This window comes from Cryptomeria japonica, chromosome 10 (assembly GCF_030272615.1).
Source record: "Cryptomeria japonica chromosome 10, Sugi_1.0, whole genome shotgun sequence".
Classification (NCBI taxonomy): domain Eukaryota; kingdom Viridiplantae; phylum Streptophyta; class Pinopsida; order Cupressales; family Cupressaceae; genus Cryptomeria; species Cryptomeria japonica.
Window position 1 is genome coordinate 772,291,141 of NC_081414.1, and position 19,382 is coordinate 772,310,522.

Sequence of the window (19,382 nt, forward strand, 5' to 3'; positions counted from 1 at the left end):
GTTGTCCCACATTCCCCAGGTATGGGGATGAGAGAGGATTAATGAATACAAAATTCCTTTGTAAGGTACTTTGCTACTTTTTGAAAGAAAAGCCTATGTGGGGCTTTCTTCCAAAAATAGGAAGATTAATGAGGGAGGGGACAAGGTGGCTGACCATTAGTGGCAAGGAGTTGACTCCTCCCTAATCCACGATTAGGAACATGCACATGCTTAGAGGGGGAATTAGGTGGGATTATGATTAAATTAGGGAGGCAAGTGGGAAAAGGCTAGAGAATTTGGTAAGACGAAAAGGGAGACATTTGAAAGAAAAAAGGGATAAAGAGGCAAATTTAATAAATAAGAATGAAGAAGAAGGAGACATTTATTTAATTTTATGAATGAAGAATGAAAAGATAGAATAAAAAGGATAGATAATTAAATAAATTGACTACCTTAAGATTTGGGAAGAATAGATGAAAATAGAGAATATTAATTAAATAATATAATTAACATAGATGACAAAATGATTGTAATATTGGATTTACCTATACAAATTTTCCACGTAAGAAAAAGTAGATGTTTAGATAAACAGTCTTAAAGCTCTGATTCAAAATAAGATGTAATCTATTTGATCGGTTGCCCTGTTTAGCTGTCTCTATGACTGATTTTGATTGATTTTGTTTCAATTCTGGTTTGTGCTAGATTTGTAATGGGTTGGACCAGGCCTGGAATTTGACGGCCACCCCTGCCTATCATATAATTTTTTATGACGGTTTAGTAATTTTAATGCCTTTCATTTTACGCTTTAAAAAAAATGTTAAATGTCAATTTTTTTTTAATTTGTGAATAGTTTAATATAAATTCTTTAAGCTTCATAGAATTGAAGTTCCAATAAAATTCAATTGAGGTGAAAAGAAATAATTCCATAAAAAAAGTAAAACTTTGAAAAACAATGATAAATTAGTAATGCACTAAAAAAATCTTAAATTTACTTGTAAGTTTCTAAATTCAACCCAAAAATCTTGTTTATTATAAAAATAGAAACCATTTTAGATTTTTTTATTACAATATTTTAAAAAATTAGAAATGATTATATCTTATCATTTCAATTGTTAGAAGTTTCTATATTGATATTTAAGACAATCTTTTAAAAAATATTAAAAACTAAATTGACAAAGTTTCTAAATTTATATAAGAAAAACATACTAAAAATTCATATAAAAATAATATAAAATTAGAAATAATTATATCTTAATCATACCATTTAAAAATATTCTAAATAAATTCATATATTTATAATAAACATTGTAAAATAATATATATCAATATATATTACCTATTATAATATTACGGCTTATTAATAATTTTAAGTGTCATATATACGGTTTGTGGAAAAAATAGCGTGTCGATACTTACGGTCCACTAATTTTATTAGTTGTAATATACGATATAAAAGTGCAAAAACGGCCATATAGCCTGTCAAATTCCAGGCCTGGTTGGACTTCAGATCTTTTCCCTTATTTTAATAAAAAACATAGATAACAAAAAACAGACGAAAATATATATAAAATATATTTCTATTTATTCTATTATATCAGATGCATAACCATCATAAAGTTCATCCGATTTCTCTCTCTACATCTCCGTCATGCACAACGTTTTGACTGGAAATATTCCATAAACACTGGGTTTTCTCCCACTTTAGAACTCCGTCGGCTAAGTCGAAACAATTTGACAGGTAGCATTCCCAACACCTTCGGGAACATGTCCTCTTTGAACATTTTAGATTTGCAGGAGAATAAACTTGAAGGCTATGTTCCTTTGGCATTGGATCAAGAGAAATTCTTTTCCCCTCATCAAGTTGCACCACTCTAAAAACATTAGAAGCGGAAGACAATCACTTACCTCGAGGAATTCCAGTGCTCCAGAAATACCCTCTTTGGAGAGTTCTATCTGGGTGGTAATAGATGCTGGGTGGTAATAGATTTAGTGACAAAATTCTTCTTATTCTTTTCAATTGTTGGCAACTCCAAGAAATAGGCATAGAGGACAACCAGTCGAGTAGAATGGTGCCCGCAGGGTTGGGAAAGCTGCATAGATTTATTAACCTTTTCTTGTGGGGTAATGGATTGATGATATAAATCACACACATTAAGCTTTGATTTTTAAGCTTAAAAGTGTTAAACTAGACTTAATATGTTGATTAGCATGTAGTTTAAAACTGACCGATAATCGACAAGCCTGCCTATGCTTTATGCTTTTACTAATAATTCTCTTCTCAAAGACAATATATTTTCACAAAATTGCCTGATTCCTACTCTTTTCCATTGGACAGCTTTCTACAAAGCTGGAATTATTTCACTTGGCCTTCAATAAAATAGAGGGAAAATTCCTCTACAGATTGGAAGTCTCACCAGTTTAACTTTACTATCATTATAAGAAAATCTTGTTACAGGTGATATTCCTTCATGCTTCAAAAGCTGAAGAGATTGTTCTTCAGTAAGAACAATTTACAAGGAAACATCCCTATGGAGATTGCTAAGCTCAAAAGCCTAGGGTTCTCTCTCTTCAAGAAAATATCTTTCAAGAAATATTCCTGATACTCTTGCCTATCTCCAGTTAACTAGACTTCCATATCTAGATCACAACCAGTTAACAAGAAATATTCCTGCAAGTCTAAAGGAATGCCTCAAGTTGGAATCTCTTGATCTCTTTTACAATAAGCTAAGTGGACATGTACCCGCTAAGTGGACATGTACCTCGGCAGGTTGCGGTACTTCCAAATTTAGCTCTCTTTTCAACTTTAAGGCAATTTATTACTGGGGCCCCTGCCTTTAGAAATCGGAAAAGAAAAAATGGGTGGGGTTCAAGCCATTAATTTCTGCAAATCAATTAATAGGGCATATTCCAAATTCTCTGGAAGCTGCTTATCACCTGTATATCTAAATCTTTCCTCTAATGAATTCAATGGTCTGATTCCAGGATCTCTTGGTAAACTTCAAAATCTCCAGAGATTTGGATTTATACTGATGATGGATCACACTCTGTGGTCAGAAACATTGATACAATTTTTTCACAGTCTAATTCAGAAAGAACAACATTAGCAATGAAACTATGGATTGTGGAAATCTGATATCATTAATAGATTTATACTGTTAACAAACTATCTGAAGAATAATAGATTTATACTGTTAACAAACTATTTGTAAAATACCAATGTCACGGAGTGCTTCAAGATCTAAATTTATCTATAAACAAAGTTGTTAGGGGAAGTCCCAAAAGATGGGGTTTACAAAAGGCTTGGCGCAACATCACTCATCGGAAATCTTGGCTGCCATCGTGCCCTTCTCCCAGACACAGAAGTCTTAAGCATCTCAAAATAATAGTCAATACCTATTGGGAGTGCATTTTTGTCACATGGTGCATGTTGATGGGATTCTTTTGGACACGTTAGGACAAGATAAAACCATATTACCTCAAAAAGCCTTTGAAATTGGCCTCAGAGAAATTCATATAGAGAGCTTCTTGCTGCAAGTGATGGATTTAATGAGACCAACATTTTAGGAATTGGTAGTTTTGGAAAAGTATAGAGAGTTTTGAACAATAACACAAAGGTTGCAATCAAAGTTCTCAATCTGGAAAATGAAGTTGAAGGCAAGAGTTTTGATAAAGTGTGTAATGTTTTGAGTAGATCTCGACATAGAAATCTGCTTAGAATCATAACCTTTTATTCAGATCCAAAGTTCAAGGCCTTAATATTTCCTCTAGTGCCAAATGGAAGCCTAGACAAGATTTTATATCCTCCAAATGCACCAAGTTTTCAAGGGCAAGTGTGTAGCTTGGATTACAGCAAATAACAATGAGACATTTTCTGTATTATTTGCTTTATCCAATAAAAAAAATGTGTATAGCTTCGATTTAATTCAAAGGTCAAACATTGCATAAGGCATGGAATAGCTTCATCACATTGTTTTGTGCAAGTCATCAATTGTGGTTTAAAGCTGGGTAAAGTGCTTCTCGGTGAGGATATGATAGCTTATTTAATAGACTTCAGCATTGCAAGATTGTGTATTGAAAATTCTCTGCATTCATCTACTTCTACACATACACTAAAAGGATCCATTGGATACATTACTCCAGGTATGAGTTCAAATAATTGGTATTTAATGCAAATCTATTTCTTGGGTTTGTTGGGAAAACTGTGAATATGAAGCCTTATTATGATGTGTCAGAATTCAGAAAATGGAGTGGGTCGAGGTGTTACTGCAAATGGAGTGTGTACAGCTATGGAATAGTGTTATTAGGGATGCTGAATGAAAAGAAGCCAACCACTAGCATATTTGTTAGAGGAATGAACTTTGGAAATTAGGTGAATAGGTGTTTTCAAAATACAATTGTAGAAGTTGTTGACAGTCATTTGTTGAGGGCTGCTGTCAACAACAATGAAGATAAGGTATTATTGAATTGCCTCAGAAAATTCATTAAGTGTTGGTTTGCTTTGTACAAAAGCAGCTCCTCAAGAACGGCCAAGTATTATTGACATTGTGAGAAATATTGAAATATATCTAAGACACATTTCTAGGAGCTGATTCAACTCCAACATTCCAGTCAAATTTATCCCCTTTGTTTGGGAGTACAAATGTTCTAAAAAATAATGGAAGTGAAAGTTCTTCATTCTGTAACAAAAGAAACTCAAAAGGATGTGATACCTAATAACGTTAGGTAATTAGCATATCTTGGTAATGGTTTTGATTCGGTCTAGCTGAATCCTTCTCTCATCAATTTCAATATAACAAGTATTTAGTAGGATTCTCCTTGTTCTATATAGTATTATAGAGTTAATTTGAAACATACTAGAATCCTACTAAATAGTTGTATGTTACAAGGAGATTGAGCAATAACCTCTTATATTAGTATGTTTCAAATAAACTCTACAATATTATATAGAACGAACTTCCTGTATCTTTATGATTGCACTGTAGTCCACTAGTAATTATTTTCAGCTGCTCATTTACCTTCTGCACAACAAGCATGTTTGTCATCACGTCACTTAAATCTATCTACTCTAGGTAGTTTCACGTTTGATGTTCCATCTTGCCTAAAATAGAAACAAGCGACAGCAACCAAAATTTGGCAGTAAACAATAAAAAAGTTCTGAACAAAAATCCCTCTGATTAAAGTGTAGAAATCAAGTTTTTAATTGAGCAATAAAGCCCTGGATTTTTCTTAGAAATTTTCACTATGAAAATGAACTGCTTTTTATCACAACAATTCTTTCTAATCTATAAGTTTTTAACAATTATTATAAGTTGCATGTATCTTTCGTTGCCTTCATTATAGTCGTAGTTTTGAGATGAGCATGCAAGAAAATTCAAACATTTGTATCTATCTTATGTATATTGCCATCCACTGGAGGTTAAATTTATTTGATTGCTATTTGTATTCAACTGAAAGTTTTCATCCTGAAAAGATTTAAGGCGTGCGGAAAATTAATCAAAAGGGGCAATGGAAAACATGAAAGCTTCTGTAACATTTATTTTTCCCTTCTACATAAAAATTCAAAATGATTTTGCCTCTGGAATCGCAGCATCAACACTATAAAGTTAACAAATAACTCCACTTTATCAAATTCAAAAGTAGAAATCAAATAATGGATATCATATAGCCAATCGGCTTACACAGGGTTACTAAGAGAATCCCAATTCCTCTTAAATAGTTACACAATCCTGTCCTACTGTTAAACAGTATGACTCAGAAGTAAGGCTACCTACCACCAGAGAGTGTCTCTGCCACATAAATAGAATTTGCTGGCAGAACGCTATTTATAGAGAAAGGGGCCTTCGGAGGTACAGAACTTGTAAGTATTGATATTGCACTTTGGCTAGTACCACTGCTGGAACTGGTTTGAAGACTCTCCAAAGGTTTAGGAGCAGGGGGCTTTTCCATGGGCAGAACCCCCTCTAGCATTTGAACAACTTTACCCATGGATGGTCGCTGAGAGGGCTGCTCCTGAATACACCAAAAGCTGATTTCAATTACTCTTTGAATCTGATCAATATTTAAATTCGTACCAAGCTTTTCATCTATGATGTTCATAATATTTCCCCTTTCATATTCTTCATATGCCCATATTGAGAACCTTTTCCTTCCCGATGTCAAGATATCAAAGTTTCTTCTACCACTTACAATCTCCAGCAGAACCATGCCATAACTGTAGACATCAGAGTTGGATGTAATGGGTAAATTGGCAAGCCATTCTGGCGCTAAATATCCTCTAGTTCCTCGAACACTAGTCAATGGTAGGTTCTGATGACCTCTGGCATGTATGAGTTTGGAGAGCCCAAAATCAGAGACCTTGGCATTGAAATTTTCATCTAAGAGTATATTCTCTGGTTTAATATCACAATGAACAATACAATCCCTGCACTCCTCATGTAAGTAGGCAATACCCTTTGCAGTTCCAATGGCTATGTTATATCGGGTGTCCCAATCTAGTCTCTTGTCATGCTCTGAAGTAGTAAAAAGGAATGTATCCAGAGAAGAATTTTTCATAAATTCGTAAACCAGCAGCCTATGCCGGCCTTCTGAGCAAAATCCAATTAGCCTTACCAAATTCAAGTGATGGGTGCTGCTGATAGTTGCTACCTCCATGCGAAATTGCTTCTCCCCTTGCTCAATTCCTTCTAATTGCTTGACTGCAACCATGGCCTTGTTTGACAATTCACCCTTATATACTGTCCCAAACCCACCTGAACCTACCTTTTCTGTAAAATTCTTTGTACAACGTTGCAGATCTTTGTAGGAAAACTGAACTGGAGCTCCAGAGGCATACTCCAGGAGGGTGTAATGGGCAGCTGATTCTCCTAGCCGAAACCTAGGATTATGCCTACAGAATATCCACCAAAGGCAAATCTGGATGATAATCAGGCCAATGACTGGTGCTATAACTGCCAGAGCGATCCCAATGGCAGAGACCTTGGATTTATTCACAAACTTTGTTAAAGGAGGTGGTGGGGTTAGCGGTCGCCCTTGACCACATACCTTTACATAAGAAGTGCTTGGAATGCTTACCGTTTGATAAGCACTGGTAAAGTTGCTGGTCTTCATCCTGCAAGTGCCTGTACCGTCAGCCATGATTGTAGATGCAGTGCAGCTCGGATTCTTGAGGCAGTTCTGCCAACAATCTGGAATCCCCAGGTAATATATCTCAGAGTTTGATTCTGACTCTGGAGGATAAGAAAAGAATTCTGTATGATCCAGTTGAACCATACTCTGGTTATTGCTGCACTGTGTTATATCCTGTTGCCTCTTGCATCCCTGACTGGCATCTGTGGGATCTATCTGGTCAAAATCTGCAGATGGGCATTCGCAATATGGACCTGTATCATTGTAGACACATACCCCAAAATTTCCACACCATCCATAGACTTTGCACTGGTCTTCCACAGCACTCCATCCCGGCTGCCATGTCCCTGAACTCGTGACCCATCCATAGGACCTCAAATTTCCATTTGGTTCCAGCTTGATTCTGCGCACTGTGATAGAATTGTCCGTATAATCACTGCTCCGAGCAACCCAGATCGAATCCGCTGAAGAATTGGAGAGCTTGAAAATTCCTTGGCTGGTGAGAGATGCTGTGGTAGCTAGTGGAGTACCCTCATTCAAGTACGTGATGTTGTTCTTCCATTTCAGCGTGAAATTCCCACTGGTCTGCATGGTGAATGTGTAAGGACCCGATTGCAGGCTTTGACCCACAGTGAAATTCTGATTAATCACCAGACTATCAGTAGGATTTGCAAAGGTATCCCAAATAATGACTGAAGAGCCGTTTTGCAGTACAAAGTCCCCACCATCTCGCATATCTGCAGATGCCACCCCTTGATTGGATGTGTTTGTCTCCCAGACTGTTGCTGTCCCATTGCTTAAAACTAGATTGCCATCATTCTGTAAAGTGAAGGAACCTCCTTCTCCCACTTCGATTCCACCATTTAAACCTGCAGTCCATACTAGATTTGAATCATTGATGCTAGCAAAGCTGATGCCCACAACATAGAATCCCCTTTTTCCACTTGGGTGAAATCCCAAACTGAAATTCTTGCCTGGGGATTGCCAAAATTGTTGGCCAGAAGGCCTAAGGGTTGTTCCTAGACTCACAGCTCCCTCTGCAAACATACCCTGAATAAATATACCAACAATACATAATATTACACATTTTGAGATTGGCATAATTACTGGTGGCTTACAGATTTTGGGTGTGCAATCCAAGCAACCAATAAATGTCAGGTACTCCTCTTTTTATTTCTGGAATTGATTTGACTGAAAATTTCTTCCATTGCCATAGCTAATCACAATACCGTGTAGCACGGGACGTTGGGACAACCAACCGATACAGCTCTATGCGAATTTTTCTAGCTTATGTAACAATTTTGTCGCTATTAATTAGCTTCTTCAAATCAGATTTCTAGAAAATAGAGTCCAGTTTTCAGACAAATTCTGGAAGTCAACATAGCATGAGTTCTTTGAAATCTAGCCCTCGGAAGTGAGAACTTTTCCTCCATTCAATTTGAATAAAAGAAAACTGGATGGTAAAATACTGATTGACTATGACACCTCGGGGAATTACTTCAGTTTTCACTTCTATCTTGTTGTGAGGTAGGTGATTTACTGGGATGAAAAACTTCGATGCTGACCAAAATATATGAATTTGACTTCAGCTCTAAGCTCTTGGTCACATTTGGTAGAGCACGTTGAATAGTAGTTAGTTTTGAAAATATTTGTTAGGGAAAGACAATAATTAATTATAACTTTTTGATCTTTACGTGCATAACGGATTTCAGAGTGTGCATCATTACCATCTAGAAGTTAGAACAATAGCTATAAGTAGTTAAGTCGTATATAGAGACAACAACAAAAAAAGTCACTGAAATCCGATGTACCATTTAGAATCCGTGGGTGCTAGAAGTTAGCTATAACAACTACTGGTAGGCTTCCCCTATATGTATTTAAATTATATTAAAAAATTTATTGGTATTTCAAAAAAATTTGAAAAATTATTATTTTAGGCATTTAAATTATATTAAATTTTTAACTAGTATTTAGAATTTTTTTATATGGTGGATTTGATTCCTTTTCTTTGTAAAAACTTGTAAAATATTTTTTGTATTATTATATTATTGAGGTTTAGGAGGATCACATATAATGGGCTTTTTAAAATGATTTTTGATTTTTTATAATATGTATTTAAATATTTTGCATTCGAAATATTGTTCTTTTTATTTTGTATATCCTTTTAAAGATTTTTTATTAATCAATCTTATGCTTTTTATTTAAAAAGCAGTGAGAACAAGGGCACTAACCCTTTACATAGCAGAACTATCAATCATAGCGCAGAAACAACACTATAACAGCAATTAACAACACCAACCATCAAAAAAGGAACCAAGTCTTTTTAACAATAAAAAACAGCAGCATAAAAAACAAACTACATGGGAGCCTTGCGCACCCCAGTGGCCTCCATGGTACTGCTCCATTTGGTAGACAGGAATTTGTAGAGGTCCCTAGCCTCCTGTTTGTCCTCCTTAGTGTCAGCTTAGCGTTCCCTCAACAAAGAGAGGGTGAGTGCGAAGCTGCGTAACACCTACAAATGGAATTTGTTCAGGCCCACCATTTGGGCTTCCCAAGTCTCCATCTTGTTCTTAAGTTGTTTGACCTCCTCCTTGATAGACTGCAGTTCGAGAACAAGGCTGAGGTTTTCAATTCTCTACATGATGTCCAGCACATTCGTGCTCAGTTTTTCCATCTGTTGTAGAGTAGGGGCCTCTTAGGGATTCTTAGTAGCCAAGTCATCAGTAGTTTCCATAGTCTCTTTGGGCTCGCCAACAACAATGGAGTTGTCAGTATCCTTAACTAGGTCCATCAGAGGGATAGAATGCATCACCTATTCGGCCAAGTTTAAATCCTTATCCAAATTTCCAGGATCTAGAGCATTGATGTCAGGGATTTCCATACTCATAGGGCCCTCAATGTCCATGTTCAAAGGGGTCGTAACTTTATCGTCAATGAGTTCCTAGGATTTCCTTTCAGGGGTAGTCATATCAACAGCACCAACAGTGATCGAGACAATAGGGTCCCTAGTCATATTAACATTATCAGCATCCCCATCAGGGGCCCCCTTAGTTTTAGGCCCCTCCTCCTTCTTGTCCCCAATGGGGTCCTCCTTAGAGTCCAGATTCTCAATAACCAGGATCTTCTTCCTGCGGCCTTTGGAAGCAAGTCTGGAGGATCTCCTTTTAACCTCCGAGTCCAGGGAAGGGTTGTCATTCTTAGTGTCCTCGGTTGAAGAATTGTCATCATAGACAACGTGTTTGCATTTTGCGGGGGTTTTGCTTTTTCCCTTGGACAAGGAGCAAGAAGCATTGGGGGAGGCAGGTAGAGTTAAGCTAGGGGAGACAGCCGAAAGAGAAACAACTGAGGCATAGGTAGGCAGAGACATGGTGGTCATGGCAAAGCCCTCTTGGGGATATTGGAAGAATCTAGGGAAAGCTAGAGACAGGGCGGCAAGCTGCTAGGGAGTCGGCATTGGGGGCTGAGAGAGTGAAAGATTCCTAGGGGGGCAGAGAGCCTCATGGAATTTATACAACTATATATTCATATGTTATGTTAAATATATAGACTTACAAATATATGAATTCATGTATATTCTCTTTAATGCACATTTTTTATACATTTGTTCTATTTTAAATTTCTTGGAGTTGCATATGTACTCCCTATTTTGTATAAGCAAAAATGATTCAAGTAGGTTAAAATATTGTTTGAATAGTTTTGAGAGAATTTAGAGTAAAAGTTCTGAAAGAAACAATTGACATCTCATACATTCAATTACATAAATCATAGGCATCCGTTGTTATATGAATTCATATATAGACTTACAAATATATGAATTCATATATATTCTCTTTAATGCACATTTTTTATACATTTGTTCTATTTTGAATTTCTTGGAGTTGCATATGTACTCCCTATTTTGTATAAGCAAAAATGATTCAAGTAGGTTAGAATATTGTTTGAATAGAATTGAGAGAATTTAGAGTAAAAGTTCTGAAAGAAACAATTGGCATCTCATACATTCAGTTACATAAATCATAGGCATCTATTGTTATTTTGCATCATTTTAAATTAATTTATATGTGCATATTTTATGAAACAATTTGTACACATCTATGTTGGAACCTATCTCATGAAGAAAAAACTATTAGGAGGCTACCCTAGGAGGAAAACCTAGATATTACAACCACATTATTGAACTTAAAAAGTGATTTACCAAATCTACTATATTAAATTAAAATCTTCAAGATTTATCTAGTGTTGCTTTTGATCAAAAGAATTGTGTTTATGATTTGTCAAATAGATTGGAAAACCTAAATGCGTATATTTTTTCTAAATTTTCTAAACTTACCAAAACATAAATAATCACAAACCTCTCTCAAAAGAAAGTGTAACAAAAAAATATAATTTTAAAATAATAAAAAAAGGTTGAAAGTCAAGGAGTACCATTATAACACTACATGAAGTCATCATAGATGTTAAACTTACAAATAAGACTTCACATGTTATTTAAACCCTTAAGTCAAATGTGCCAACATGCCTTATCAATTAAAAGGATTTTTCCTCAAAGTTTGAATATATCGTACAACTTTGGCATAAATGGTTAAAAACCCTAGTTATGGTGGATGCAATAATATAAGAAAAGTTTGAGCATGAGAGACTAAGGGATCTCAAGTTTCTTAATCTTAAAATTAGGGGATAAAAGAAACAAGATGGTCCATTTGAGTCAACTAAATAATTTATTTAGAATACTTTGGGACAAAAGGCAATCATCTTGGAGAGAGCTTGGTTCACTAAATATGAAGTAGGCACCAACCTACTAGAAACACCAATCAACAAATGCATTTGCAAGCACCAACCTATAGGAGACACCAATCCTCTAATCCAAGACTCGAGTACCAACTTCGGATGTGAGATACCAACCTCACCAATATACAAAAGATATGAATTGTGGACCTACAAGGCTAAATACTAGTTACTCTCTTATCTGAACAACATCAGAACTACTTCATACATGGCATATCATTTTATGATGGAGTTGCACAATGATTGGGAAGCTACTCAAATTGCATCACCCACATACTCGCACATCATGTAATGCTCCTCTAACCTTGTCACAATTAAGAAGGTATTATGGTATCAAACCTATGCTTAATTACAAATGAACTAAGCATATTTATATTTATTTTTTGATGATATATGTTATATTCAAAGGCTCATTATAATGATGACGAGGTTATGATGTTAACCTCGTCTAGGGATTATTTGTATGCTCAACATTGTTGTAGGATAATATTGATGTCATCATTTAATGTAGTTAATTAAATGAGGTCATTGTTGATGTGTTTCAATGGATAATTAGATGAGAAATGGATGATATCGCATCATTCAAATATATGTGAATGCATATGATGTTAAGATCCTCTTTTGATGATTTTAATTGCTTCGATTATTTATATATATGCATGCGCAGGTGCTCTAGATGTGTGGATGTTTTAGTGGCTACAAGTATAGGGAATTGACTCCACCTAGTCCCATAGGTTTGAGCATGCCCAAATCTCTTGGTGGTTATTAGGAGATGACACATTGGCAAATTTCCTTTAGCCTTGTTCATCATACTCAATTGAGTGCAGTTTTCCATTGTTGGGATTTGTGTTATACAACCATAGTTGGTAGGCCCTGACCCTAACCTTATGTGGAGACCCCATAAAGAGTGTATTCATATTTATAAGCATTTCATATGAATTTTGTTGTTCATATGAGTTCATTCTTTAATTAGTGATTTAGCGGTTTAATGATTAAATATGATTAATTAAATTCAATGAGATATTTGATGATTTTGTGTGATGGCATAATGTTTGGATGATTGTTTTGGGTTCTAGGTTTAAACAAGGTTGAAAAGGAAGTATTTTACTTATTTAAATACAATTTTAGTTTGAAGTTGGATTTTATAGTGTAAATGCTTATGTAATGTTTTAAGGGGTTTAAATAGGGAATATTTGTGCTCAACATGATAGACGTTTCATAATTAATCAATATGGGGCATTTGGGAATTGAAAATGCATTTTAGTTATTTTGTTTATTTCTTTTATTTTCAAAAGGGAATAGTAACTTCATTGGATAAACAAAGGGAAAAAGAGGGCATTTGGAAAACTTAGACAATTTTGAGGAGAGAAACCATCTCTATGCTTGAATTTTGAAATGGGGAGTTTGAATTGGTTTATGGATGAATTTGAATGGGGATTGTTGCATTGGAGTAGGAATCGGGAGACAATTAAGTTGTTCAAGAGTGGTGCATTTTCATTGGGTATGTTGGGAATTCTTTCCTTTCCCAATTTGGGGCAAAACGAGGTAGGGCTCTTTCACATCTCCCTTGTTTTATTCTTCCTTGATCTCAAACTAGTTTTCAAATGAATTATAATGGTTCAATAAGTGTTTCCAAACTTTGAATGATTTGATTTGAGTGAGTGTGAATGTTATATGATTCAAAATTTAAAAATTGGGTTGAGTTGTGTTTCTAACATTCTATAGGAAGGGTATATTGGTATTTCAAATGCGTATAATGACTTGCCATTTGGATATCACATTGTGGGATCAAACTCAAGTTTTATCTTCTTGATTTTGTGATCAAGAAGATTCTTTCATGCATGGGAGTAGTTTTGTATGTAAAAGTAATTGATGTAATGAGATGATGCATTTGATGTCAACATGTTGAATTATACTGAAGTTGATATTGATGCTTGATTGGTGTCTTCTTGAGTGTTAGGAATTGATAGTTCATGATATAAGTAAATGAAATGAATGCTTATGTGTTTAATGGAAAATTAATTGTGATTGATACATTATGCTTCCTCATGTGATGATAGTTGAGTTCCTGTTTTCATGATGAGCACGATGAGCCTATGGTATAGTAGATAGAGATAGTTAGAAAGTGGATCCTAATGTGAAACATATGATTGAGACAACATGAGTTAATGGATTTGGTATTGTTGGTATGTGAGTTCCCCCTCATGCCTCAGTGTTTATGTAGGCTTGGGATGAGTTGGGAGGTTGAGCTTATCCATGAGAGATGGTTGATTGTTATTGGACTCCTTGTCTACATGAGAGGATCACTTGGTTCTACGTGAGCTATTGGTGCTATGCAATGACACTTCCCCGGAGTTCTCCCTATCATCTTACCCCATCATAGATTGAGTAGTATCGATTATGTATTGTGTTCTATGTGTTTATGGTGATGCATTGCATTCTATGTGTACATGATGATATTCTCTATGTTCATGTGATTGGTATGTTTACTCCTTATATGGCATGAGTGTAATCCTCCTTCCCCAAGTGTTTGTTAGGAATTACATGCAAAAAATATCAATTATATGTAAATAAATATTAAACAAAGGAATAAAAAAACATATAAATAATAATAACGAGGAGACAATCTCTAACGTGGTTCACCCAAAATCGAGCTACATCCACCAAATAGAGAGTCCAATATTATTATCCAGCAAATCGAACAGATTACAACCATCAATCTCTTGCAACTCAATACCATAGCAAATGCTATAGAAAACCCTAACCCTTAGCCATTTTATCAAGACTTATGTCACTTACAAAAATAGGGTTAGAATATGGGGGCGCTAACCCCAAACCCCCGTTAAATGATTGGGGGGAAACTGCGCTGATAGAAGTGGATAAAATTTAACCTCTGAGTCTGATTAGGCTCCATACAACAACAATGTCTTCTATGCTTGTTGTGTTTGGGTCGTGTAATCATCTCCAAGAGAACAGTGGGGTGGAACTAAGGGTTTTGCATGGTTGGGTGGCATTGCAAACTATCATTGGGGATCAAAGACTTGACATTGATTTTTGCATCAAACTTATGATTCTCCTTTTTCCCTATCCTACCTTATGTACTCTTGATCATGTTATTTCATTCTTTTTGTATATCTTCAAGACTCATGTCCTATGCATTCTAATCATAAAACTATGTATAATGGACCCTCATTATGAAGGGAAATGCATTAATAGAATGATGTATGTGGATTGTGGTTAGAATATTTACGTGTTGGTGTTGGTACCAAGAATGGAGTGTATTGTATTAATCTTATTGGACTCTCAATGTTGTATTATGGTTGTCATATAGAAACACTTCAATTGGTGCATTGAATTGAACATAGGTGTAACATGTGTAGATTGATGTAGTCATCTCCCAATGTCATCTCAAGTTCTTGTCCTTTTGGTGGATTTATTAAGGTAGTGATGTCTGGGCACCCTTGGAGGTGTCTTATATTAGTTTAGAGTAAGTTGGACAATGTTAAATGCAAGATAGTACTTATCGAACCTCGGTGGTGACACTTAAGAACTGGTAGGTGGTCCTATTTGTTGACCTAAGTCTTATAACTTCAGGGGTGGTATTGCATGATACTTATCACCTCTATGACCTTGTACTATAGTATTGAATACCCTTCCCCATGTTCAATTAGTGTTTCTTGAGTTTAGTATTTTGCATGTGCATTGTCATGCATCAACAAGTTGATCTCTTCTAGATATTTGAGTGTTCGTTCTTTGTTGTGTTGTTGCATGGAACTTATTTACTTAAAACAAAATCCATGTATTTCTTTTTTCTCTTGTCCTCTAGGGTTCCTTGGCAAGGAACTACACATCAACCTCTCCTTATATATACTACAATAATGGATATAGTAGGAGTGAACCTAGATTAACTATATATTTTAGTTACAATGAAAATTACATTCACATTTCGATCTAGAACATAATTACAATATCCACAATTCAACCATAGACAAATTTCTGAATCAAATGTGCCATAAGCTAGGTCCAAGAACCCACATGTTACTCTAGAAGAAAGAACACACTATGCATTACCCAATGTAGTCTTATCTAGTCTCGGGGTATCCCAATTCTATCTTCGGTGAGTACACATTACTAACCTCCGGTGCATCAAATTGAAACATCAACTTAATCTATCAACATGCACAATGTGAACTCTAACAATACTAACTTTTTATGTTGAAGATCAACTCATGAAATTTTGGAATTTGATGCATCACTAGCAACTTTACTTTGATTCCAAATCGTAGGTCATAATACTCATCTATGTCTGGATACAAAGCATAACAAATTACCAATGTAAACACACTATTTGAGGAATAAACCTCAAAACATTTCACAAACCCTTTCTAGATCACCTCAAACAATAGTAATAGATACAAGATGTTATAACAAACATTCTGCAATAGATGTCACCAACATAACTTGTCATAATCCTTCTAGATCCTTCCAGAGCACAAATGTACAAACATAGACATGAAAGTAATTGCACTCTTTCGAATACCTTGATATCAATGACATAATTGACTAACACCTTTGACATCAAAGACAAACTTTGTCCAACAATATTCCCATTTGTCATTGATGGAAAATAAAAATAAAAAATGTCTGCCCCCTCCCCCCCACCTCCCCAAGAATAATACTCCTTGAACAAGTTCTATCATCCAAACATTTTGGCTTTCTCTCTCCCCCTTTGACATTAATGGCAAAGAGCCACTCTGATTCTTTCTCTGAGACTTTATCTCCCCTATCTAAGATACTTTATGTATTGATTCAAACCTTTCTTCCATGTAAGACCACCAAACCTTCTTGGAAAAGGGATTCAACACTACCCCTCAACGTGTACTTCCTCTAGAACATTTAAAATATGAGCTCTCTCTCTCTCTCTCACATATTTTGAAGAACTCAAATGTATAGTCATATTCTTCCATTTTATACCAAGGTCAATTTTCATCTCTCTTTCCCAATAGACATTACATTTCCTTGGTTACAATTAGATCCTCTCCCTCTATGTTGCAACTATCCACAACACACTCACCAAAACTTCCTTCTATGGTTTCACATTCTTCCATATCAAATGTAACAATGTAACCTTTATCTTTAGATTTGGTACATATCTCAGACTGATCATGCAATTCTATATGAGGAGTTATTGAATTTTTTAGAATTGATTCTTCTTTCCTTATTTTCCACACCTTCCCATACTTATTCTTTTGATTAGTAGAGATGCTTTCATTTCTATCTAGTTTAGATGCTTTTACCAAATTGAGCTTCTGCAATGTCTTGCAATGTGTCCAAATTTGTTTCTCTTGTAACATTTAACATTGAATTCAACTAAAGGATTAAATGCATTTTTGCTTACAAAATTATTTATCCACTACCTTATGTCTATAATGATTGCAATTAAAATAATAACCAAACAAATAATGGTTGAACTTGGTATTGTATGCTTTCCTTCCCTGTGTGGGGGAAAAAGCGAGACTAGGTTAATCATGCCCTAATCCTACCTTTTGATACACATTATGGAATACGAAAGAGCCTAGAGATATCGCACAATTGGCTACTTCTTTTTGTGAAAGAGAGAGCCACGGGATATCTATTAGGATTTCTATTCCCTTGTTGAAGTTGTAAGATCAAGTAATGCAAGTTCAAACCCTAATCCCAAAATGCAAGTATGAGCTAATAACAAGATTGCAGAATTGAGATTAAACAATGAACAGCTGTAAATACAAGGATGAAATAAGAATGCAGATTTGTACCTGGAGTCAAAATCGGACTGAAAATGTTCGGGACGGGGGCGTGGGCGCCACTGTCCTAAAAACTGCACCGGAAACTGCTGTTCTGCACTCTGGAACACTGTCGGAAAGCTGTCTGTCCGGAGGACCAGGGCGCCCAGCGCCTCTATCCCAGGGACCAGGGCGCCCAGCGCCTCTGTCCCAGGGACCAGGGCGCCCAGCGCCCCTGTCCTGGCAGGACCAGGGCACCCAGTGCCCCTGTCCTATTCTTCTGCTCTGCAATTTGATACAGAATGTTGTCTCGACCTTCTCTCTCCGGATCTGTATCCCGCGGCGTCGTCTGAATCCCGAAACCTGCAATGATATCTGAAAAAGGGTGTATGGGCGGCTATATAGGGTTTTGCCTTAGTCAAACTCCCGCTTCGGTGATTTCCACCTCCATGAATAGCCAAGTTGTTTTGTAAAATGTATTGTGTGTGCAGACCTAGTGTGTATGCAAGGTCCTAAAATGCAAGAAAGCAAACTAGAGCAACCTAGAAAGTAAACCCCAATTGCTTGTAAATGATAACGTAAATGCTCTAAATCAAGATGCAAAGTGATCTAAAGCATGAATAAATGATGTATTGAAGCTTATGTAAAGACATGAAAACAACATGAAATCATACCCAACCCTCAAGGGAGGAGTACAAGTCAATCTTCAGTCGGTAATCTCCTATTGTTCTTCAATGTCTTCCAAGCCCTAAATGGATGAATGGAATTGATAAATGCTTGATAGAGGGATGTTGCAAGATGCTGAAGTCTTCAAAGATCTGCTCTTTCGCTGCATATGAAGTTCCTGAAAACAAAAATCCGATCCTTTCAAATGAAGAAAGAGAGCTCTTATGTATGAAACCCTAGGTCGCAATTTCGTCTTTTGGCCGACCTAGAGATTGAATATCCCGCCAATTTCTTGGGGTTAAGCTTTATTTTATGATTGGAACGCGCTCCTAAAATTTTGGGAAAAATGTCCGGGACCGTGTGCACTCCGGGCGCCACGGTCCCGACAACTTTTCACCAAATTTTCAGGACCGTCAGATATGATGATTTTAGAGAGAATCCCGAAGTTACAGGTGATTTCGAGATGTTCTGACCCCCGAAATTAAGCCCCCAAGCTCAGAATAGGGCCTAATTAGGGTTTTTGATTAAGTGATGTATTGGAGGAATAAAATGAAAGGGGCACGCTTTAATGAAAGGGCCCAACTTTGTGATGTGGAAAATGGTGAAATAGAACCTTTAGACCTAATTAATTCGATTAATTAAGTGCTAAAGGGGAAATGCCATGCAAAGTGCAACTGTGCCAAGGCGGGTGCTAAACTAGGTGTTAAATTGTACTGCTTTAGCAAGTGCGTACAATTTATGACGTTACATTTAGCCCCCACTTTAGCGGTCATATGAGTGCTACGTGCATATGCAAGCTAAAGTACAGAAAGTAAACATTATTTGAAAAAGGATATATCCATAAGTTGTCGGACGAAGCCCCCAGCGGCATCTGCAGTACACAGTTAGGAACCGCACCCTACAAAACACACGTTAGATCACAAAAATCACCTAATGCTTACTAAGGAAAGTGATGAAATCTGTGAGTAGCTGTATGCTCCCCCCTGTTTCGACTTTCTTATTAGGGAGGTGAAATAGGGTAGCATGTTTACTTACGACAAATTATGTAAGAGAGTATTGATGAGG

General features: G+C 36.1%; 1 protein-coding gene across 1 annotated transcript; it reads right to left on the reverse strand.

Annotated features, from left to right (window-relative positions):
- Positions 1 to 5,582: 5,582 nt before the first annotated feature.
- Positions 5,583 to 8,526, reverse strand: LOC131026968 (G-type lectin S-receptor-like serine/threonine-protein kinase At1g34300). The gene is made up of 2 exons (XM_059213056.1): positions 8,223 to 8,526; positions 5,583 to 8,141 (listed from the first exon to the last, which is right to left on the reverse strand). The coding sequence occupies exon 2, from the start codon at positions 7,837 to 7,839 to the stop codon at positions 5,743 to 5,745; it is 2,097 nt and encodes a 698-aa protein (XP_059069039.1). The 5' UTR covers positions 7,840 to 8,141; positions 8,223 to 8,526; the 3' UTR covers positions 5,583 to 5,742.
- Positions 8,527 to 19,382: the final 10,856 nt, after the last annotated feature.

What these genes read in the sequence shown, in the direction of transcription:
- LOC131026968 (XM_059213056.1), bottom strand. Translation starts at nt 7,839, where the DNA reads ATGCGAGATGGTGGGGACTTTGTACTGCAAAACGGCTCTTCAGTCATT.